General features: G+C 42.0%; 2 protein-coding genes across 2 annotated transcripts; one reads left to right on the top strand and one right to left on the bottom strand.

Annotated features, from left to right (window-relative positions):
* Positions 1 to 41: 41 nt before the first annotated feature.
* Positions 42 to 16,154, bottom strand: LOC133900417 (uncharacterized). Its single transcript, XM_062341550.1, has 27 exons — positions 15,936 to 16,154; positions 15,728 to 15,845; positions 15,526 to 15,641; positions 13,958 to 14,074; positions 13,712 to 13,852; positions 12,860 to 13,551; positions 12,371 to 12,492; positions 12,127 to 12,218; positions 11,748 to 12,003; positions 11,607 to 11,658; positions 5,078 to 5,226; positions 4,921 to 4,991; positions 4,665 to 4,838; positions 4,298 to 4,366; positions 4,040 to 4,144; positions 3,873 to 3,962; positions 3,303 to 3,378; positions 3,122 to 3,224; positions 2,962 to 3,031; positions 2,685 to 2,864; positions 1,949 to 2,071; positions 1,787 to 1,870; positions 1,513 to 1,697; positions 1,283 to 1,421; positions 1,139 to 1,198; positions 799 to 903; positions 42 to 713 (listed from the first exon to the last, which is right to left on the bottom strand). Exons 1-27 carry the CDS (start codon positions 16,011 to 16,013, stop codon positions 600 to 602), a joined length of 3,681 nt encoding a protein of 1,226 aa, XP_062197534.1. The 5' UTR covers positions 16,014 to 16,154; the 3' UTR covers positions 42 to 599.
* A 4,771-nt stretch (positions 16,155 to 20,925) lies between these two features.
* On the top strand, positions 20,926 to 22,625 carry LOC133899975 (uncharacterized). Its single transcript, XM_062341026.1, has 2 exons — positions 20,926 to 21,202; positions 22,130 to 22,625. Exons 1-2 carry the CDS (start codon positions 21,068 to 21,070, stop codon positions 22,364 to 22,366), a joined length of 372 nt encoding a protein of 123 aa, XP_062197010.1. The 5' UTR covers positions 20,926 to 21,067; the 3' UTR covers positions 22,367 to 22,625.
* The last annotated feature ends 746 nt before the right edge of the window (positions 22,626 to 23,371 follow it).

Raw genomic sequence — 23,371 nt, 5'->3', positions numbered from 1 at the left:
CTTACATATTGAAATTAGCAAGTAAAGTGAACAGGCACGCAGAAGAATCAACAGGTTCGCGCAATTATGTATAGATGCAATTTATCTCGCATCTCCAAGCAACTCAACATATACATTAAATTTGACGACAGCAAAGGCGCCTTTCTGTAATTCTTACGATGGCACCAATCCAATCCAGGAGCAGTCACTTTCTGAAGGAAAAAAAAAAAACTGTACCATACTCTGCCAACATGTCCCTTCATTTCACATGTACAGAGGTACACAAAGGCCTATAGCCAAAGTCCAAGGACATTGGCTGCAACAAAGTCAACTTGAAAAGGAGAAGAGAGGTTTGGAGGGGAAATGGCATTTTAACTTAACCTCAACTCCGAACCAAACAGCTGATAAGTAACTCGGACTCGGTACACAATCTAATTACACCAGGTGGAGGGAGGGCTTGGGCGGAGTGAGGGGAGCCGGCCGCGTCTGCTGAGGGAAGAGGAGGAAAAACCCGACTGGTTTAGGCTGGCCAAGTCGAGACGAGCGCACATGCCAAGGAGGGTACTATGGCGGCTGTACAATATGGCGCGGTTTCGATGCTGGATGATTTATGCTCGCTATCACATGAAGTAGCTCAGTGCTTTCTTCTTCCTGGACCCGCCTTCGCCGTACAGGTCGTTCCACTGAAGAAGCTCATTCATGTTTGCCGAATCAGCTGAAACGCTCGCGCAAACCTACAGTGAAGAGATATTAGGTAACTGCTCCTAAAATAAGAAAACATTGATGGATTTGAAATGGAGGTAACTTAGGTGCTCTCACCTGCTCATGGGCAGATTTGAAGTCATCTATGCTAAGAGGACGAATGTGCTCGCTTCCATATAAGGCAGGCTCAGGCTTACCTTCTTCTTTTGCCAAATTCTTCTCCTGCATACAATGGACCAGAACCACCCAATTTAGAGTTTAAATCGAACGGTCATAGCATCCAACTGCAGCGGAAGAATGAAGTGGGAATCTAACAAGGATGTCAACCAAGGGATCATATACACAATAATAGTACAGTGACTAATTGACTATTGTCAGAAATGTTGTCATTTTTTGTATCATAAATCACTTCTTCCTGCTGCAACCGAAAGAAGAAACGAAAGACAATGTCACGTACCTTCTTTTCCTTTTCCAGAATTTCTCGAATGGGGTAATGTGCTGCGGTCACGCACAGATTCTGAAAACACAAACAACTCGGGGAAAACCATGAGACTCTTTCTATCACTTAGCACAAATGAAAGCAGATCATCACCAAACATACCTTTAGGTCACTTCCTGAATATCCATCAGTCATATTGGCAAGTGACTCCAGACCAACATCTGGTCCCAACTCTTCTTTTGCCAAAATTACTTTTAAAATTTTCTCTCTATTTGATGCATCCGGTAAGTTTACCATCAACCTGCAACGATAATCAGCAATCAATGATTATAACTATGAAATCAACAGCAGCAATTAGATGACCCAGCCCCACTGAACGAAACTGTAGTTACCTGCGGGGGAACCTCCTAATCACAGCCTCATCCAGGTCGAAAGGTCTATTTGTAGCACCAAGAACCAGTACACGCTCTTTATCTTTAGTGCGCAACCCATCCCAGTTTACCATAAACTCATTTTTCATCTTGCGCATCGCTTCATGCTCCCCTGGATTTTCTCTCCTTCCTAGCATACTGTCGACCTGAGGAAATTTAAAACAGTTAGTACAGATTACATCAATAGACAAACAAATTAATAGCAGTAACAAAAGCAACTTGTGCGCTTGCATACCTCATCAATAAATATAACACTGGGAGCTATTTTACTTGCTAACGAGAAAACAGCCTTTACGTATTTCTCTCCTTCACCAAACCACTGAAAGTAAATAAAACACTATTTAGCCTTGAGAAGCACATAGTGAACCTCATTAGTTGCTTTTGGATGAAAGAATACCTTCGATGTAATGCTTGACATTGATATGTTGATGAAATTAGCGCCTGCTTCAGTTGCTACTGCTTTAGCAAGCATAGTTTTCCCAGTTCCAGGAGGTCCAAAAAGCAATATTCCTTTGCAAGGCTGGCAAGGAATGAATTGAGGATGCAGTTTAAGATCTCAACCAGAGCAACAGGATAAGGAAGTCAAAATAATCCCAGAGGCGAAGTTTCCAGCATATCTAAGATTACCTCAATACTACTATTATTAAATATCATAAAATAAAAAGGTTGGATATCCTTGGAGGCCATGAATTTTGTGCAAAAGTCAGCGAGGGACAACTCCTTCTCTAACCACCAGGCTAGACCTAGCTAATATATAAGAGCCTAAATTTTAGTCCTTCAAAGTATTTTGCCACTCATAGGAAAAATGAAAAACGAAAACCCTACAGAGAACACCACCAAATTAACTAGAGAAATAGTGTATTCAGATGAATTCTGGAAGACAGAAGAAAATTCAATGCGGCTAAGTGATTTCATTTTTTTTACATGCAAATTTGTTGGCTTTGAGTATATTCTAGAAGTAATATGAAATGGCAAAAAGGCATCATGATATCTTAGCTCTGTTGAAAACATATGAATTAAAAGTTATTACACCATGGGTTCAACACTTGAAAACAAACTCGACGATATGGGAAGCCTACAGTTGGAAAAAGAAAACTTTTAACTTTGTGCATAATTTTATTTTATGATACTACCTTTGTTAACTGCCCTTTGCAAAACAATTCAGGCCTTTGCAAAGGGAGCATCACCAGCTCCTTTAATGTGTCCTTTACATTCTCCAAGGCTCCAATGTCATCAAAAGTGACTCCAATGTCATTAGGTGGTATAACATCCACCAAAAGCCTTTTCTCAAAATCGTTCTCCGTGACAACATCCTGATAAAAAGGAACAATTTAGAAATAGAGCGCTTGGTACTAATTCAAGGAATGACCAGAAAGCTAGCAATATGTGAGACAGAGTGTAACACTGTACCTTCAGTGATTTTTTTGAGCTCTTGTTATCACTTTGCATGCTCTGTAGCATGTTGAGGCCATGCTTAAGGCTGTCGTACACAGTAACCAATTTAACATTCCACAGAGAAGGAATTAATGAAACGAACGATAGGAAGAAATTGGGGAAAAAGCATTACTACCTTTCACTTGAGAGTACAAGTTTGGCATCCTTGGAGTTGGAGGTTTCAACTTTATTGTGCTTAAGGTGATAACTCACAGCGTACCCAACAATCTTGTCCACGTCTAAGAAAGTTTGGAGTAACAAAAGTTTAAATTGGAATTTTTTAGATAAAATGTAAAGAACAAAACAAAAGTACTCACTTTCATTACTCAATGATTGATCTTTGATGAATAATTCTTCAAGATCATTGCATTCAATCCCATTGCGGTTCAGAAACTGCATCATGGAGCAAATGAAGAATCATATAGTGGTCAAGAAGAATTCAAGAATAATAAGCAAAGAAGGCTGACATGCTACCCATTTTGGCCATGTCAAAAAGCTGATTCTATGAGGATATTTGATGCGTTCTACGAAATTGAAAGCAAAAGCATAGGCATAAAATAATCACAGAATTATAAAACAGATGAAAATTATGCATTCATAAAGATGTAAAAAATAACAGAGTATCAAACAGAAGATATACTATCGAACACATGTTTGATCACTTTAGAAAAATATGGCATAGATGTTGTTTAAGAAATATCTTAACTCTTGAGAACAAACTGCGTAGGAATTTACATTTCAATGGTAGGTTGGGCATAAACCAAAGCCATAAATAGTTCAGCCATCACAGAAGCTTCAGTTTAAAGAAACATACACAGTTTACAGTGGCAAATATGAAGTTAGAGACAATCACAATGTTGTGTGTGTTTTTACCCCACACAGCTTACCATGCGAATACTACCAACATTGGATTTGGCTTTAAGGGTTTCAACATCACGATCCAATTGTTGCTTCCAATCTGTAAGTAGAGCTTCATCCTGTAAATTTATTTTTTTAGATTAGACAAGACACCTAATCAAACAACTTAAGTGAGTGTAACAAGGGATATTATCACCTGTGGAAGCTGGATCAAAATTTTGTTAGGGAAAAGTTTATTTAGATGTTTCATTGCCTTTGGACTTTCTTTGTTCCTTTCATGCAATCTGCTACCAAAGCTATCCTGCATTTTTGAGAAACATATAATAATAAATCAAAACATTGCAAATCAGGGAAACAAAATCAATATCATGGGTACATCAGACTAACAAATGTAAACTTGTATGTTTAGAAATCTCAAGAAGAAAAACAAAGAATAAGATAATGAAATTTTTACCGGGAAGAGGTCAAAAAGCGTCTGGCTGCTACTAGCGAACTTTGTGAAAAGAAAACCTCCAGGATGTGCCTACAAAACATATAACAGCACCGTCTTAGCAAATTTTTGCTAGCACTTGAAGAGAGGCAGCTGATGAAGGGGATATGCCAAAGAACAATCCAGGGGTAAAGAAAGTGAAAAACTACAGGTCTGCAATGTGAATTTAACCCCTAAGAGTTATCAGTACTTGATGCCGCCAAACTTAGTGGCCTCACCTAGTTCTGGCTAGTTCTAAAAGAAGGGCAGGATCCAATATGCCACAATACCATGAGAACTTTAAACCCTCCAGCACAAATCTGTCTAATTCTCTCAGGGATAATGCATATACCTTCTCTTTGCGGCTGTCCATCTGGGTGTGGGATCCTATAATAAGAACACCAGGTGGTATTGATTCGAGTTTGTTCCTCAGAGATGAAAGTGACTCTGTAATTCCAGTGAATGATTTCTCTACATCCTTAAGTAGCACTATCAGAGATCCGGATTTGTTTTCTTCTGAGATGACCTGACAGGAAATGAAAATCATAATATTATACGCAGCAACGCTTATTTTTTTCAGGTTCTTAATTCTCAAAAAGAGGCAGTACCTCGATTAACTCAGTCATAGCTAGCCTCTCAATTTCTTCACCACCAGAAAAGTCTGGGCGGAGTAATTCAGCTGTGGACATGGTACATGGTCAGCAACCAAAAAGAAACTGAAAGAACTGCCAGAGAAGTTGTGGAGATTCAGAAGTTTGAGCTAACCAGAGCAGAAGAAGCCATGATCTTCCTCACACATACCACCAAGATCATTACCATCAGGGATCTGCTTGTCAAATCGGACTCCAATTTTCGAGGATCCATTATCTTCAAAAGCAAGCATCACCCTGCCTCGATAACCATAACTTGGACCCCTAGAGATCAATCAAATGATTCATAAATATATTGAAATAATACAATTGCTTGAAAAATAACATATGGTCATCAGGAGGAAAGGGTGTCTTGTGTCGAGTGTGAGTGAATGAGATAGGACCGCAAGTAGAAAGCAAACTCATAATCTAGTTGGCTATTGAAAACTCTCATATTCTACTAAATAATGTCCTCATAACTCATAACCTAGTATAAGCATTACAAGTATATGAATGTTGATGTGTATGTGTTGGATTATGTAGTAGTACAAGGACCTATCCACAAATGTGCTAATACAAGAGTGAGAGAGGGGGGGGGGGCACTCAGGAAGTCCAAAACCTCAATTCCCCAATTGCACCATGGTATACAAAGCCGAACCCTAGACGCCGCAGCCGTTCACCACCGATCGTCCGCTGCTGCCGTCCGCCGCCAAGCCGTCGTCGTCATCCACATTAGCTCCCGCCACCTAGTCGTCGCCATCCACCCAACTCACGCGGGTAGGGGGAGGTGACAAACCCGCATGCGGCCACGGGCGACCAGGCCACGGGCCACCGCCGTCAGTACCCACCCGTGTGTGGCCTGTTCTGTGCAGCGAACTGGAGTAGAGCCGCACCGAAGCAGGCAAGGAGGCCGCGAGGGGGGATAGAAGTGGGGCTGCGCTGCTCCTGGCTGCTGCTCGAGAAGAAAAAGGGGAGAAGGCATGAGCTGGCCGAGAAGAAAAGGAGAGAAGGCAAGGGAGCTGCTGCCGGCTGCGAGCTTGTATAGGAGAGAGAGGCCATTGTGCTACTTCTGGACAGGAGTGGTGTTGCTGCGGAAAGGAACGGAGGTTTCTTCCTCTTTGTTTGGAGATGGCTTGCTAAATTTGTGGTGAGCTGAAGCTTGCTGAGAGTGATAGGTACGATCACGGCAATTGGCTTGTGGCATTAGCTCCAATGACAATGATGGCACCAGAGGAGATGAAGGCGAAGAAGAAAGCAGAGCAAGATGCAAAGCTGGCGAAGTCACCGGTCACTCAAAGTGAGTTTAGGAGTGAAATGAGGAGCTTGATTCAGGAGCTCATGATGGGGATGGGTATGGCTAGTTCTAAAATAATGTTCGGACCATCGGAGTTGAAAATTGGAGCTTATGCCAAACGAAATTAAGCTAGAGGGCAGCAAGAACTATCTGAGTTGGGCAAGAAGAGTGGAAGTAATCCTTAGTGGGAAAGGTGCGAAGCATTACCTAGAGGAGGATTGTATTAAGCCTGAAGACAGGAACAACACAAAGTGGAGGGTGTGGCATACCACTAACTCTGTTGTGGTGGCATGGTTGATGGCATCGATGTCTCCTTATATTGGTAAGATGGTTGAATCAATGCGAAGTGCTGCAAGAATATGGCAAACATTGAAGAACATGTATTCTAGAAAAGGAAATGTGATGATGATGATGGAAATCCAGAACAAGGTGGATGCAGTGGGACAGGAAGAAAGGCCAGTTGAATAGTATGCTAATGAGCTGCAGTACTTATAGGGGGAGCTGGATCATTATGCTCCACTCAAGATGGAAACTCCAAGTGATGCACATGTTGTGCACAAGTGGGTGGAGGATAGGAGAGTCATCTAATTCCTAAAGCATCTAGACCCCATATTTGAGAATAGGAGAGTTGCCTTTTGTCACCTCGAGAGTCTTCCTACTCTGGAGGATGCCATTTCAGCCATGGTCTAGGAGCAGGCTTCGTATGATGGGTGGTAGTAATCCTGTGAGATCAGCTATGCAACAATGGATGACAGGGAGTGTTACAATTGTGGAGTGAAAGGGCACATGAGTTTCAATTGTCCCAAACCAAGGAACCACAATGGTGGACGAACAGGGACTAGAGGTTGCAGTGGCAGCCGTGGTGGATATGAATGGGGTCGTGGAGGTCGTAGTGGAGGAAGAGGTAGAAGTTGTGGTGGCTATAATGCCAATGTGGCATCATCAAAGGATGTGATATCCATCACACTGACAGGGGAGTAGGCTATGCAATGGGAGCAATAGCGGAAAGGCAGAGCCTCTAAGGATTCAAAGAGCACCTCTTTGTAGGGTCCTGTGACAGCAGCTGCCACTCACTTTGGTAATTTTGCCAACTACGCCTGTGCAGGCGAAGGTACTCAAGCATAGGCACTTGCATCATATCATCCTCATTTAGATCGGATCATAGATTCAGGTGCATCTAAGCATGTGACTGTCTCACTTGGTAATTTCTCTTCATATACTCCTTACACTCATATTGAGACCATTCAAATTGCCGATGGTACATCCCAACCTATTAGAGGTGTAGGGTATGTAGGATGCACATCACACACTACTTTACCATCTGCTCTTCATGTTCCATCATTCCCAGTCAATCTTGTTTCTGTAAGTTCTATCATAGATCAGCTTAAGTGCACCGTCTTATTTGATGAGAACTCTTGTGTCTTTCAGGAGAAGAGAACTGGGAAGAAGATTGGGACTGGAGTCAGGCGTAATGGGTTGTGGTATATTAGTCAGGAAGACACAACTTTAGCAGTGGATGCAGGAGTAGAGGAAGACATTTTGTTGCACCATCGTAGACTAGGACATCTATCCTTCGAGGGTTTAAGTAAAACATATCCTGAATTGTTCAACAAGATAGACAAGAGGAGACTTGTGTGATGCTTGTGAGTTAGGCGAGCATACACAGTCTACATATAAGGCTATTGGTCTTCTGAGTTATGAACCTTTCATATTAATGCATTATGATGTTTGGGGTCCATGTCTGGTTACCGCTATGAGTGGTGCAAAGTGGTTTGCCACCTTCATTGATTGTTTCACTCGTATGACATGGATCTATATGATGAAACATAAGAATGAAGTGATCAAGCGCTTCCAGGATTTTCATAAGATGGCGAATACACAGTTTAATGCAAAAGTTAGAATCCTTCGGTTTGATAATGGAACAAAATATGGCAAAAGTGAGTTTGAATCTTACTTATCTGAACAGGGCATGCTTCATCAGACTACTTGTCCTGGAACTTCCCCTCAAAACAGAGTTGCTGAAAGGAAGAATCGTCACTTGTTGGAGGTAGCACGCTCACTTATGTTTCAAATGAATGTGTCAAAGTATTTGTGGAGTGAGGCAGTAATCACTGCTACATACCTCATCAACTGTATGCCATCAAGGATTCTTGGCATAAAGTCCCCAGTTGAACTCTTGGGCAACAGGGAGTTCAAGGTTCCCCCTAAGGTTTTTGGATGTGTGTGCTTTGTGCAAGATCATCGGCCCTCTGTTGGGAAAATAGATCCTCATGCAATAAAATGTATTTGTGGGATATGCAGCCAATCAAAAGGCTTATAAATGTTGGGATCCAATCAGGAGGAGATTGTTTGTGAGTATGGATGTGACTTTCCGTGAATGGAAGCCATATTACAAGACCCCAGGTGATCTTACTCAATTCTAGGAGATGTTCTCTCTTGCCACAAAGTGTGATAGCCGAGAGAACAAGAATGCAGAGGAGATGATTGTTGGAATTATTCCAGGCCATGGAGAGCGGCTAGAGGCTGATCAGATGGAGGAAAAAGGCGAGGAACAACCAAGTGATGATAGTGGCGCACTGAGTAGAGGCACCTGGGAGGAAGTGATTGTTGGGACAATTCATTGTCGTGTGGAGCAGGAAGAGCAATTGCTCGTGGGGGAGAAAGACAATGGCAAGAACAAGGAGATGGAGAAATATGAAGGCAAGAATAAGGAAGTGAAGGTGTAACAGAGGAGGAGGTTTGGTAAACAGGGGGAGAAAACAGCTGAGATAGTGAAGGAGGGTGTGGAGCACTCAAAACAGCCTAATGTAATGTCACAACCCAAAGTGCAAGTTGCTCCAGGTCCCAAATCTCTCCCCGGAGCTCTCTTCATCCAGCATGAAACAGGTGATAGTAGTTCCTCTTCTACCCTTAAACATGTAGTTTTACCACTTGCTTTACAACATGAACGTAGAACTTGTAGGCCTCCAGTTCGATATGGTTTTGAAAAACATGATATAGCAACCTTCATGTCCTATTCTCATATCTCACCTGCATACAAAGTGTTTATTGCATCTCTACAAACCGTGCCTATTCCAAGTGATTGGCGGGCTGCAAAACAGGATCCCAAGTGGAAAGAAGCAATGAAGGAGGAGCTTCATGCACTATAGAAAAATCAGACTTGGGAACTTATCCCACTTTCAGCAGGAAAACGAGCAGTCGGGTGCAAATGGGTGTTCACCGTGAAACAAACCCCTGAAGGTAAAGTTGAATGATATAAGGCAAGATTGGTTGAAAAAGGTTATAGTCAGACATATGGGATTGTTTATGACGAGACTTTTGCACCAGTGGCAAAAATGAGCACAGGAAGGACACTAATATCTTGTGCAGTTAATTTTGGGTGGCCTCTTCATCAACTGGATGTTAAAAATGCCTTTCTCCATGGTGACTTACATGAAGGTCCCACCAGGGTTCATAAATAAACAAACAGCGGGCAATGTATGTAAGCTCAAGAAGTCTCTATATGGTTTGAAACAGTCTCCAATAGCGTGGTTCGACAAATCCAGACATGCAATTTCTGATATGGGTTACTTGCAGTGCAATGGAGACCACACTGTCTTCTATAAGCACAAGGGATCACTAATCACTATATTGGCGGTATATGTTGATGACATAGTGATCACAGGAAATGATGCCGAAGAGATCAAGCATTTGAAGGAGACTAGGAAAATTCTTTGAGGTGAAGGATCTTGACAGCTACGCTACTTCCCTGGGATTGAAATTGCTCGGTCCTCAAAGGTGTAGTTCTCTCTCAGAAGAAGTATGACCTTGATTTGTTAACTGAGACAGGAACGCTTGGATGTCGACCCATAGCTTCACCGATTGACAAGCATCACAATCTCTGTGCTAAGTCAGGTAATCCAGTGGACAAAGAAGCCTATCAAAGGCTAGTTGGACGTCTCATCTACTTGTGTCAGACAAGACCTGATATCTCTTATGCAGTGAGTGTGGTAAGTCGATACATGCATGATCCAAAGGTGGGACATTTGGAAGCTGTATATCGAATCTTGAGGTACTTGAAGAGTAGCCCTAGAAAAGGTCTATGGTTCAAGAAGAATCAACACCTGGATATAGAGGGTTATTGTGATGCTGATTGGGCTAGTAGTATTGATGACAAAAGGTCAACCTCAAGATATTGTGTGTTTGTAGGAGGCAATCTTGTATCTTGGAGGAGCAAGAAGCAAGAGGTTGTGGCTCGGTCAACAGTGGAGGCTAAATATCGAGTAATGGCATTGAGCCTAAGTGAGATGATATGGATGAGAGGTTTTTTGAAAGAACTTAGGATGCTGAGGAATGACACTATAGTTCTACATTGTGATAACCAATCTGCAATCAACATCGCCAACAACCCGATGCAACATGATCGTACTAAGCATATCGAGATTGATCGATTTTTCGTCAAAGAGAAGCTAAACAATGGGATGTTGAAGCTAGAGCATGTAAAGTCTAGTGAACAGCTAGCTGATTGTCTTACAAAAGGGTTAGGCCCTAGAGAGAGTATCACAATATGTAACAAGATAGGCATGATTGATCTATTCAGCCCATCTTGAGGGGGAGTGTTGATGTGTATGTGTTGGATTATGTAGTAGTACAGGGACCTATCCACAAATGTGCTAATACAAGAGTGAGAGGGGGGGTGCCCGGGAAGTCCAAAACCTCAATTCCCCAATTGCAACAATGAAGTACTAGAAAGTATGACCAAACAATTGTATTGGCATTAAGAGGATCCGCTGTCTAAGAAAGCATCGATGTACAACAGGCCTACAGACACGTATTTCACGAGGAAAAGGTTTTTCCTCCAAGTATAGTATCCTATAATTTATAAGGATACAATATCTCACCCATGGACCCAACAAAATATTTCTTTTACAAAATGAAGTAAAAGATGCACAGGCATTGGTGAACATATGCACAAACTCAATCTCAGTCCACCTGATCCAATCTGGGCAGCCCAAGTCAAAGATGGAAGCTCCCTCATCCCACTTGAGCCGGCTTGGCCCAATTTGACTTGGTAAAATGAAAAGGTGCAAAAGTGGGATGGGGGAACTTCCACCTCCAATTTGTACCGCCCAGATTGGATTAGATTGAGTATGTGCATATGTTCAGTAATATAGGCTTGTGCGCCAGATACTTCATATCACTCAAACAATAAACTTCATACGATATTTCTTTTACAAAATGTAGTACAGAGATTCTCTCTCCATGAAACTCCCATGCCACTCAAACGATAGCGCCTACAGCAACGAAGTTCTGATGAAAAATAATGCAGAAATCTAAGAAGCAGATATTGAATAAAGTTAAAATAAGAGCATGATATTAGCAATAAAGATACCTTTGTGACAACGAGGATGGCTGAGCTGGACCCACATATCTTACCCTATCACCTACATAAGATGTGGCAGTACAATCACGTTTGAGCAAAATATAACTGAACTTGAAGGACATGTTACATAATAATGAAAAGCTAGCAAACCTTCTCTAAAAGTATAGCTCTTGGATGTAGCTGTTGAGGATTCCTGTTTGGGTAGAGACGCAGAATGCAGAGTGGATGTTCCCACAATATCAGCATTCACACTGGAAGTTGGTGCAGCTGGTCTCCTGAAGTGCACAGTGTCTGCCAAGGAAGTACGATGCTTCTGAAAAATTGCGAACTTCTCACCACTAGCCTTATCCCCTGACTTATCAGTCTTCCCAACATCCTTTTGGGATTCTGGATCCTTTGATGGCACCTAAATGGATTTTTTGTTTTAGTAATAAGAAAATGACATTGGAACACATAATACTTCAACATTTGCTCAACTTCTGAGTATTCATGAGCAGGAGTAAGTATCAGTAATACATGGTGAGCTTACCCCAGGCAACAAGAGTGAATCCACAACAAGGAGTCTAGCACCAAAATGCTTGGCAAGTGCCTTTACCAATGTTTCCTGATAAATCTCGGAACCTAAATGCATTGCAGTAGAAAAATTAGACAAGTACTTTAACACAGGCATCGGAACAATTACCAAACAAGCATGGGCACTGCCATACCTCAAGGCTCAATGACCTCAATTTAAATCAATGGAAACAATAGATACGCAGCAAAAAAGAAAGTACCTGCTGGACCAGATAACAAAATTCGCTGGTTTATTGATGAAATTTCAGAGAACTGCTTGATGAACTCCTTCTTTTCCAAGTGTATGAATGCACATGATAAGAGCACATTTTTTGTATTCTCGCTGCATAATATGAGGATTGATAAATTATACAAAGATATGGACATGTGAGCAAACAACAAAAAACATGCTGCATTTCAAGGTACGTCTGCAAACTGCCCTAACTTGACTTGAAAAAATAAAAACCAAACATCATGTGGCTATAATCTAACAAAATGTTTTGCATGAGACATACAGAACTAAAGATACACCATTTTTTGCAACCTCAAAACTAACCAAAGCAGAATAGATGAGTGGCCTTACGTTATTATAATGTAGCAGACAAATAACGAAGTCGTATGCAGAATTTCAAATAGACAGCATGATAAGAATCTCACATAAACAGAATAATGTCAAAGCAGCAAAGGAACATAAATCCAAAGCATATCACCTGAGATAATAAGGAAAATTCTCAAATGTAACTTCGATATCACTTGGACTAATAATTCCTTGTTTCATCCCATCCTTAAACGCTTGACATCTACTCAGAGGCACACTGGCTGAAGCGTTAAGATCCCTGATGAGATCCCTCTGATCTTCAAGAGCTTTAAAAAGATCACTAGTAAAATCGAACTCAGATATAGTTGATCCTGCAATCATCCTCAGAACCGGCCTTCTCTTATAGGTTGCAATCTTACCGATTTCCGCACCAAGATGAGCTTCAGGCCCAAAGCCATTATGTTGACAGGTATCATTCGTAGCAACATCAGGAGATACAGGGGCTGCAGCCACATCTATTGAAGAGTCTTCAATGTTGGAATTAACCTCATTAGCATTTTCCCCATTCTCACATTCCTTATCAGGGCTGACAGCGCGCCCTTTCGATTTATCAGAAGCAGATGATGCCATTGGCCGCACTACTCTTTGACTGTTCTCTCCGGCAGATGCAGGAGGAATTGCTGGTAGGTCCTTCGACTGATTAGATGTAGATGCCAACATCTCTGTACCAGCAACAGCTGAAGTGTCTCCTGTTCTCTTATCCGTACGGATACGCTTGGCACTAGCAACTGGAGGCTCTAAAAGGCTAACAGCAGATGATGGCACCGTTTTAGGAACTTTGTCATTCAAAGGATGCTGAAAAATCTGTGAGTTGGTTAAGGGAAAAAAAAAGGTAACAGATATGACAGATCTGACATTATTAAACTGCATACTGCATATATCTAGAGTAGTGAAGAAAGGGATACATGGAAAAGAATACAAGGAAAATTGCATGACTCGATGAACAAGAATGATAATAGGATACATAAGCATGCTTGCCGCACGAACTGAATATAACTTCATCCCCTCCTGTAAGAGGAACTTTCGTGCCTGCACTTACGGACCTTCCGTTTAATTGGACCACACCCTTCTTGCCTGTTACTTCTAACTCGCATTGACCTCCTTGCTGAAAGTAAAACATCAAAACCAATTACTTACTTACAAGCAAACATGTGAGAATGTTCCTGCACTCATCGCATAATGAAATTGAACCATGAAAACAAGGACATACCTCAAGGCGCCGCAGCTTGCAAAGCATTTTGCTTACAGGTTGGTCTTTCAGCGATAAATTACAGTTTTTGCTCTGACCAATGGAAAATTGAGGGGCACTGATGGGATGGTGAGGAGTCTGTAGCCCACATATGTTTGTTATCAGTATGAAGTATCAGAACGTTTCATGCATTATTCCATATCATTAGAGTGACAATGTGAGTAAACATTACTGAAAAATATACATTAACAAAGGCAACCAGCAATGATTTCAAAAGTTTTGAAATTTTGTCCTACTAGCTACATCGAATGTGACGCCTTGCTCAACTGTAATAGTTAGTACCCATAGATAGGACAATGATCATTGTACAGGAAATTCAAGGGATGCCTTCAATCAAGTAAATACTGAATTTTAAAATTCAGGAGATGAACATTACCGAAAGACATGTTAACAAAGACAACCAACAATGACTTTAAATGGTTTGAATTTGATATAGTAGCAACTTTAAATGTGACTACGACTCTACAAGTCTACAATACCCAGGACTACTTCTGAATTGATGGCAGAAAACCTTAAACAAATGAAAATGTACTAAAAAATGGTAAGTTAAGAGAACATTTTGGACAAGTTCTAATACAACAACAGAAGCAGCAGCAACAAAGCTTTTGTCCCAAGCAAGTTGGGGTAGGCTAGAGATGAAACCCACAAGATCCAACTAAAAAGATGATGAGAAAACAATAATGATAATAAAGGTACGAGTAATAGTAAAAAAAATAAAAGTAATAATAGTACAAGGGGCAAGTTCTCATACAGTTGCTGAAAAATCAGTTTCCCAAATTCTTAAAGGGTAAAAAACTTCCAGAGCAACAAATTCAAATTGCTATTCGATCCTTACAAGCTATAGAACAGAAAAAAAAATTAATGCACCCCAAATCAGATGTGCTAAATCCATTGAACAGCTATAAATTGGCCTAAATGGACCTAAGCATAAAAACCAGGCAACCTGGTACCATGAATTGTAAACTCCAGCGTTCAAAAGGTTGGCCTAACCATAGGCGCTCGATGCCACCCTCCCGCCGCTACTTCTCACTGTGAGGGATACAAAAGACTATAGATCAGGTCTCAGCCCCACTTCTTCCCTGTTCCCTCACTGTCACTGGCTCATCTCCATCAGAGGCACGCCGCTTGCCATTGATTGAATGCCACGCTAGTTGTTAGTCTAGAACACTAGTATTGCCTGGCCCCTGCTGCTAATGCGAATATGCAGACTGAAGGATAACTAGTGGACGGTAGACAGTAGTTAATATGCCCTACCTAGTCAGCCAAATGTGCCCCTTACCCTCCCCTAAGAGCGCCTTTTAGAAAACTGGCTAGCTGTACTCAGAACCAAGCTCTAAACAGCAAAACTGGTAATATTCCGAACTAGATAGTCTAGTCAAACTGCAAGATACCAACGGGAGAGTAAAATTTCAACCTAAACGTCCTAAAGATTGAATCTTTATGAAGCCCAGCATAAAAGTTGCCAACTTCGAATCCTAAAACATCTACACTGACAAGACTATTGAACTATCGACCATCGGTTCCCGCACCTGTGAACACTGCGACAGCAGCTTCGCCCATGGCGCAGCCGGCTGCTGTTGCTCCTGCTCCTTCTTCCTCTTCGAACTCTCGGCCACAGCAGCAGCTGGCTTATCCCCTCCTTGACCTGCACCAAAGCATCAAAACCCCATGAATTCAATTACAAACCCATCCAACCAAACCCTAGGGGCCGAAACACACGAAAGCCCCTACCTTTCTGCGCCGTCGCGTCCTCCGCCGAGCCAGTGCTCCTCGTCGCTGCCGCTGCCGCCGGTGAATCCTCCTCGGTCCTCCCGGGCGCGGAAGCCGCCGGCAACGCCGAAGCCTCCGTCTGATTAGGGCCACGGTTCAGATCGATTAGCCGAGCGGTCAAATCAGAAGGCGGTGACTCGAGATTCTTCGATCCGCGGGGGGCTCTCACCTTGGGTCGCTTGGGGGGAGGAACGGAGGAGGACGGGGACGGGCGCTTGGTGGCGGAGCTCCGGCGAGTCTCCACCATGGCGTTCGCCGGAGGCGAGGGTTTCCGCTCCTCTTCTTTTCCACCCTTCGAGCGAGAGGAACTTTTTGGCTTTGGGTTTTTTTATTTTCCTCTCTCTCCCGATGGAAATGGTTTTGTTTAGCTTTTTTGTGTCAACGAGAGGAGAGGAAGAGGTGCCTCTTATAAGATTTTGAGATTTCTCTTTCTTTCTTGCCTTGTGGTGTATGATTGTGCACTTTTTACTGTTTGATTATCGATTTTGAATAGGATAGGTATTGTGTGTTCACATATAGATAGCTTTGTATTTAAGCTTCGTCTCAAAATTGTGTTTGTATTTTAGGTATTCGGTAATTGTCAAATGTTTCGCTCCGTTGTACTTACAATCAATAAGATAATCTCTGTGTGGCGGTACCAATCAACCGAATGAACTTCACACGACACTTAACAATCGAACAATCTTCACGTGACTACCTAATAGAATGATTTTCAAGCGGCATTTACCAATCGAACAATCTCCATTTAGCACTAGCTACTATAATGACCTTCATGCGACACTTACCAATAAACTCTCCATATAGCACATATCAATAGGATAATCTCCACATTGCACTTACCAATAGGACAATCGCCACACGTCACTTACCATGGAACATTTCTACGTGACACTTACCAATAGAACGATCTTCACACGACACTTACCAATGCGACTATTTCCACATTAAACTTATCAATGGAATGATTTCACGTAATACTTATCGAGATAACACATCTATGTTTTAATATTGGAAATCTTTGAAGAATTGGACCCTTATGATAGTTACACCTGATAGCATTCGAGCTTAGTTGTGCTGCATCATGGTTTCACTTAGACTTGAGCAAATTATGGGTCAGGTCAGGCTGGCAAAAGGCTTGATTTTTTTGAGCCGAAAATATATGCCCAGCCCCACCCACGGTAGCTATCGAGTCTGATTTTTTTGACGTCCAATCATTTATATGTGTAAAGAAAATTATTCGAGCTAGGCCCAAAGAGTTTAGGGTATGTTATCCTCTGCATAGGCTCATCTAGTAAGTATTATCAGGCCTTTTTGACGTGTTTTTCCAAGTCCAGCTTCGGGTCTGAGCTAGGTCGAGTCAAGTTTTCTTAGGTGTAGTGTCACTCTTATGTAAAAAGATGCTAAAGTAAACAAGTAGGTTGAATTTGATGCAAAAGAATATTTAATTAGACAAGTGATCACTTTATCAAAATTTTAGGATCATCATTTTTGTATTTATTTTAACATCTTGCTTGAACATGGAGAGATCCCTCGTGACACGGTTAGGCTACAATAGCATAAAAAGCATTTTATGCATGTCAAAAGTTAAAAAAAGGAACAAGACATGAAGGTATTTATAGGAAGAGAGGTAAAAGTCTTTATTTTTTTCTTTTACCTTTTCTCATTGTGGCAATATCTAAATAGGGTAAGGTCAACGATACTCGATTACACTTGCTCTGACATTGTTGTAAGCTGTGACAAAGCTTTTTGCTAGTTTAGACGTGCCTTTTCCACATCACCCCTCCAAATGGAATGTAGTTGCACAACAGCCCTCCAGCGACCAAGTCCGGAAGTTCTCTTCCTGTGTCACTGTCCCAGCAGTGTGAATTTCATTTCTTTTGAAAAGAGTCCCAGTGTGAACTTTGTATATACAGAGAAAGCTAAACATGGGCACGCATATTATTTTCCCTTTTCTGGTAATCTATTTACGGCACGTAGCGTTGGATTCAGCGTGGAGGGAAAAAAGTGAGCATGCAATATATTCTCAATGTTTTCTTTTGTGAAAATGCGTTGTGGCTGAGTAGATCGGTGTGGTTCCACATAGCACCAACAACATTGACTCCCTAAGTATGAAAAACAAATTCTATAGATCTAATCTTATAAAAGATCTTTTCTACTGTGATGACATGTACCTATTTCGTCTCTGCTCTTTAGTTCAACCATTGAATTACGAGATAAATAATATGGATGAGATGTCACGAGAGTCTTTCTGAACAGGGTTCTATAAAATTTACTTCTCTAAGTACAGATGTTTTGCTTCATAGGTATTGTGCACCGTATCATGCACAACACCAGGGGCGCGGTGCGCTAAGCCTCCTGTCCCGAGGGAGCCTCTTCAATTTGTTATATGGAATAGGAAAAAAAATAAAATAAGAAAAGAGTAAACTCATTCCTTACTTTTTGGCTCTGGATCTACCACTGCACAACACGAATCAGCTATCTCTGCTTACCCATATAATATAATATAATATAATAGAATAATGATAAAAAAAAATGGGAGAGAAACATATCGCTCTAAATATCTAGCGAATGCATAGTCATGGAAGCAGGGGGAGAGAGCGCGTGAGATGATGCTTGGGTTATCAGCAAGATCACGGCGTACATCCGGGCAAAGCGATTGATAGCTCTCGACGCAATTATCAATCCATGTCTGATTAACGGAACATCCCCATATCTAAAAACCATGTATTTCGTAATTGTAAGATGTACTTCCTTCGGCTAGAAAAAATGTACTTCCTTCGTCTAGAAAAAATTAATTAATTAAAGTAGCAAAAGGAACATGAGAAAAGAAAAAAAAATGCTTGTCATATAGTTCATCCAGCTGAGATGGCCCGGTATTTCTTGGCCCAAGAGGTGAGCTCACCTAGGTCCACCCAAATCTGCAGTCCAGAAAATCCCAGCACAAATTCCACGGTCCGCGCTCCGGCCCTGAGCGTGGGTGTTTGTTTTTTATATCTCCAACGGAATAGATAGATATTATAATTACTATTTGTAAGAATAAAAAAAAATTGACGATGGCGGGAGTAGCATTTGGACCGCCTTGGAATCGAATGCCGCTCCCGCCGTCGGGCATTGCTGGGCATTCCTGCAAATCAAGATAACACGGCAGTTTGAAGGCCGCAACCACAGTACAATGTTGGATCCTGCTGCACGTGCAATACGCTTGGATCCCTTGGCTGCCACCACACCCGCTCGGCCGCCTCCATCACATCTGAATCCTACTGCCATCGCACTTGGATCTCTCGATCGCCACCGCACTGGGATCCGTCGACCACCACACTTAGATCCCTTAGCCGCACCATATTTGGATCCGCCGCCACCGCACTTGGATCCACCGGCCGTCACCGCGCCCGCTCGGTTGTTGCCACTGCACTTGGATCCACCTGGACTTTGGCATCGTCGTGGGCACCTTCTTCGCCGGCATCGCGGGCGGTGAGACGACTTGCTAGGGTGCGTGGATGGCCGCCTCCATGGCCTATCGGTCGCTGGCGACGGAGTGGTCCACGAGGTGAGGAGAGAGGAAGAGGAGAGGTTGATGGTGAGAGAGCAAGAGGATAAGGAGTGAGGACGCGAGAGAGCGAGAGGATAAGGTGGACCAAGCCGAGCGGACGCTAGATCGTGAGCTAAAATTATATTGCATAATTTTTTTGGATCTAATTGTAGTATTAATGTCGGTTCTTACGAGGAACCAGCATTGATACTAGTTATCAGCATTGGTTTTTATCTAAATGGATGGATTGATGCTTTATTTTACTACCAACTAGCACTGATATCTTATCAATATCGATTTTAACTGAAACAATATTGATGAGACAATACTTATGACTAGTTTTGTAGTAGTGTGCTCAAAGGAGAGCAACAGGGACATACATGCTCGTAACCGAGAAACTAAGTTGAGATGTTGTTAATTTGGTTTAATGATTTTTAGATGGTATGAGTTTGTATATGTACTGCAATTACGATCATGATTAGTCAAAGTTGCAACGAAAATGGAGTTTATATTTTTTGATTGATATCAGAAAAATTGTACACACCGGATGAACCGATACTGAAGAAAATGAATTCACCGGATGATCCTCCGTTCATATATAGTATACGTCGGAGCATTTCAATGAAAAAGAAAAATTAACTCTCTTGTTGATTGTTCTCATGGTTGTAATGCGGGGCTTCATCTTCAAGCACCCAAAGGTGAAAACACTGATTCTTTTCTACCTCCTATGTTCTAGTTTTGTGGGGGCACATTTCTAACAGATTTTACTGCATGCAACAGTGCCTGAAGAATTTCATCTGGTCACCGTGCTTCCGTGATTCCGTCAGGACGAGATTGTTGCTGCGCAGGGGGTTGCTTTACCAGCTGATGGGGACGTGGTGATTGACGTTGTGGGATTAGTAGCAGGGGAATGAAGCAAATTCTCAATCAGGTCAAGAATTAACTGATGTCATGTCGCATCAGTAGCTATTGATGATGAGCATGAGTCGTCGTCATGATTAGACTAGACGCTCACGTCTGTTTTTGGATCAAGTGGCACTACTGTTGAATCAAGCTGCTTAGATTTTGTCAGGAATGAACATGTGCCTGTATATATCATCTGGCGACCGTCTAACAGTGGCCCTCCCTCGACATGTCGCCACTCACATGAACACATCAATAATGTGCTACTCTGCAGTCTCCAACACTGTCTGATCTCAGTCACCCACTAGGACATGTTAAAGCAACAGTCGTGCAAAGCTATCTCTGGTGCAGTGATGTATGTGCCTGCGAATGTTTACCTGTCGAATGGATCTACAATGTGACCCATGTTGCGCTCTATCTCCGTCTGTTTGTACATACTTCATTTCACGGCGCACTGTTAAGAAAATTGGCCGCAGTCCAACAAAAATGCACTCGATTTCCTCCTTGCTGTTTGACATGAAAAAACTGACTGTAATGCAAAACACAATCAATCGATTTTGCCAATTGCAGGAAAAGATGTTGCACTACCTGTTAACTTGCTATTGGCCGAGAGAACTGACTGCACAATTCTTTTATATTTTTATATTTTTGAAAACGGATATGCATATTTACAATTTTCGGATTTAAAAAATATATAAATAAAAAATTCACTGACTGCACCTCAGAAAAAAAAAGCTCACGGGCTTACCTGGGCCACTAGAATTGAATCGCTCCTGCTTCTGACGACGCTAGGGTTCCGCCGCCGCCGGTCGAACGGTCGACGGTCTCCTGCGCCTTCGTTCGGTCGTCGTCGTCGCAGCGAGAGAAATATGTCGGCGAACTCGAGGGCCAGCTCCGATCCGGTGGACCTCGAGAAAAGAGCCGCCGGGGTGAAAGCGGCGGCAGGGGAGGAGGAGCTGGCCGTCGTGGACCCGCGGAAGGCCGATTTGATCAGGCGCTCGCTAGTGAGGCTACTGTTCCTCCCTTCTCCTAGCTACATGAATCTCCCTACCCCGATTTCCTCTTTCTTTTTGTCCGTATGAATCTCCTAGCTGCGAATTGGGATGTTCAGTAATGCTTGATTGCTGCTGGTTCTTTAAATTGAGTGTTCAGATCTTGCAAATCTGGAGTGCGGTCCAACATCTAGTATTCCTTTCTAATCTCACTGGAAATTTGAATGCTGTTGGCTACTTCCTTTACGTCGTGGATGATGATACATGGAAGGAACCTGGTTGAACTTAATTGAAAAAAAAAACTCTGTTCAATCTCAATTTTGTGCTGATCGATCAAAATGCTGTATCGCTAAATTACGTACTTGAGGCCTGCAGATCACTTTCCTGGATATATATATGTGTTATGTACTGATCTGCGCATCCTACTTTTTAAATGTTAAGTAACTACTCTCAAGTTGATGACCATGCTACTATAAACTAAACTTTCCACTTTCCACAACCCCCTTTCGATACACTACTAAATGGATTTAGTGCAAATAAATGGTTCCAGTGGATTTTTGTGCCCTATCGAAGTATACATACTAATCTTTTCGCTTTATCCAAAGATGTTTGTGCTATTTTGGGTAATATTCCCAAGGTTACTGTCAGAACCTGTGCTTGTAGCAAGTGCATACCAATATTTTCACCTTGTTGTGTTTCTATCTGGTGCTTGGTATTTGAGTTGTCTGATCCCTCACCGTGTTTACTAGAAATCCTTATTCTATTGACATTTGAACTTGTTTCCCCATCTAATCGAGAATATGTTGCTACATATAGCCCTGTTCATAATTGAATTCCATACAGTTTACCTTCACGTCAATTAATGTGCACTTTTTTTTGCGCACAAGAGCTAGCATTGTATTTGTTCTGTCTGTTAATCTTTGAGCTTGCTGCTTGTAGGACATTTTCTTCATGGTGTATCTGCTGTTTTTCGTTGGTGTCTTGGCAGTGATGGTCATGGTTTCCGGCAACTGGTGGGATCCGTGGTCAGGTGTTCTTATCCTATCCCCTATCTTCATAGGGACGCTCTGGCTGACACCCAAGATGAAGGACGTGTATATTCAGCTCTATGCCACGAAGCGGCGACCTGGAAGTGACAGTGATCTTTCTACCAAACTACTGGCTTCTGAGAAATAAGCCAATGAGTGAGTGATAAGTGGCGCTGTTTAGTTAGTATGTGCAGTTTGATGCCCTGATAGTAGTAGTAGGCTTGTGGTATGGACTGGTAGTATGCATGGTGCCTGCCCTTAAGCCAGTTCTTCAGTTTTGTGTGCCCAGCTGATAAATTGGGCAGCCACCAGATGGGCGTGAATATATTGTTGGGCAATATTATGGAGTGTACTGGCCGACTGGGACCTGCCTTACCTCTATAATCGAAGCCAGCATATTTATTGTCGTTGCATGTATGGTTTCTGCTGTTCATTCCACTCGTATGTGTTGTTTTGCTGTTGGTCACCGGCTATATGGCAAGAGCTTGCTACCTAGAGCAACTGAACATAGATTTTTTGGAACAGAGATCTAGTACAGCACTGTTGTTCTTCTGTGTCAAATTAGTACTTGCCAAATTCAGATGCGCTCGATGCTGTAAGTCAATTGGTCATGTGTGCCAAATAGGTATGGTGGATTTTTCTTTTCTTCATGGAATATCAATTCAGAGTAAATACCTGACCAGCTTTCAGATGTTCTTTCTGTCGATTGAGTTCTTGGCTGTTCTGTTTGCATCCAAAGCTTATATTTCTGTTCATCAGGATTACAAAGTTTCAGGGTTGCAGGAGCAGTTGCCGGTTCAACTGAATCAGCCCTTTGGGTTTGAGCCTTCCACTGTTGAGATTATGGTCATAACGTTCTTGTGCTCCATTCTGTTCTTCTCTGGTTGATTATGCTGTATTTGTTTTTCTTCGTTCGGTGGCTATACGGACCCTGTGTTTCGCGCAAGGGAGACTCGTGTCATCGAGTTGTGTTTTTATAACTTTAAATATAATATTATACTAATATATAAAGTATACGAAAGATGGAAGGATAATGTAATGGAAACATATAGATTTTATTCATTAATGTCGAATTCATAAAGTATAGTTTTTTTTCTTCACAACGTATACACTATCTGACTATCTCAATAATTTGGCAATTGCTTCGTCTTGG

This window comes from Phragmites australis, chromosome 19, assembly GCF_958298935.1.
Source record: "Phragmites australis chromosome 19, lpPhrAust1.1, whole genome shotgun sequence".
Taxonomy (NCBI): Eukaryota; Viridiplantae; Streptophyta; class Magnoliopsida; order Poales; family Poaceae; genus Phragmites; species Phragmites australis.
Note: the sequence above shows the minus strand (reverse complement) of the source record. Positions and strands in the feature narration are given on the sequence as shown.

Excerpts from the sequence above, each read along its gene's own strand:
- LOC133900417 (XM_062341550.1), bottom strand. The coding sequence starts at position 16,013 with ATGGTGGAGACTCGCCGGAGCTCCGCCACCAAGCGCCCGTCCCCGTCC. Across the intron at positions 13,853-13,957 it reads GCAAGCTGCGGCGCCTTGAG|CAAGGAGGTCAATGCGAGTT; the intron begins GTATGTCCTTGT and ends TTTTACTTTCAG. Across the intron at positions 4,145-4,297 it reads CGCTTTTTGACCTCTTCCCG|GATAGCTTTGGTAGCAGATT; the intron begins GTAAAAATTTCA and ends TCAAAAATGCAG.
- LOC133899975 (XM_062341026.1), top strand. The coding sequence starts at position 21,068 with ATGTCGGCGAACTCGAGGGCCAGCTCCGATCCGGTGGACCTCGAGAAA. Across the intron at positions 21,203-22,129 it reads ATTTGATCAGGCGCTCGCTA|GACATTTTCTTCATGGTGTA; the intron begins GTGAGGCTACTG and ends TGCTGCTTGTAG.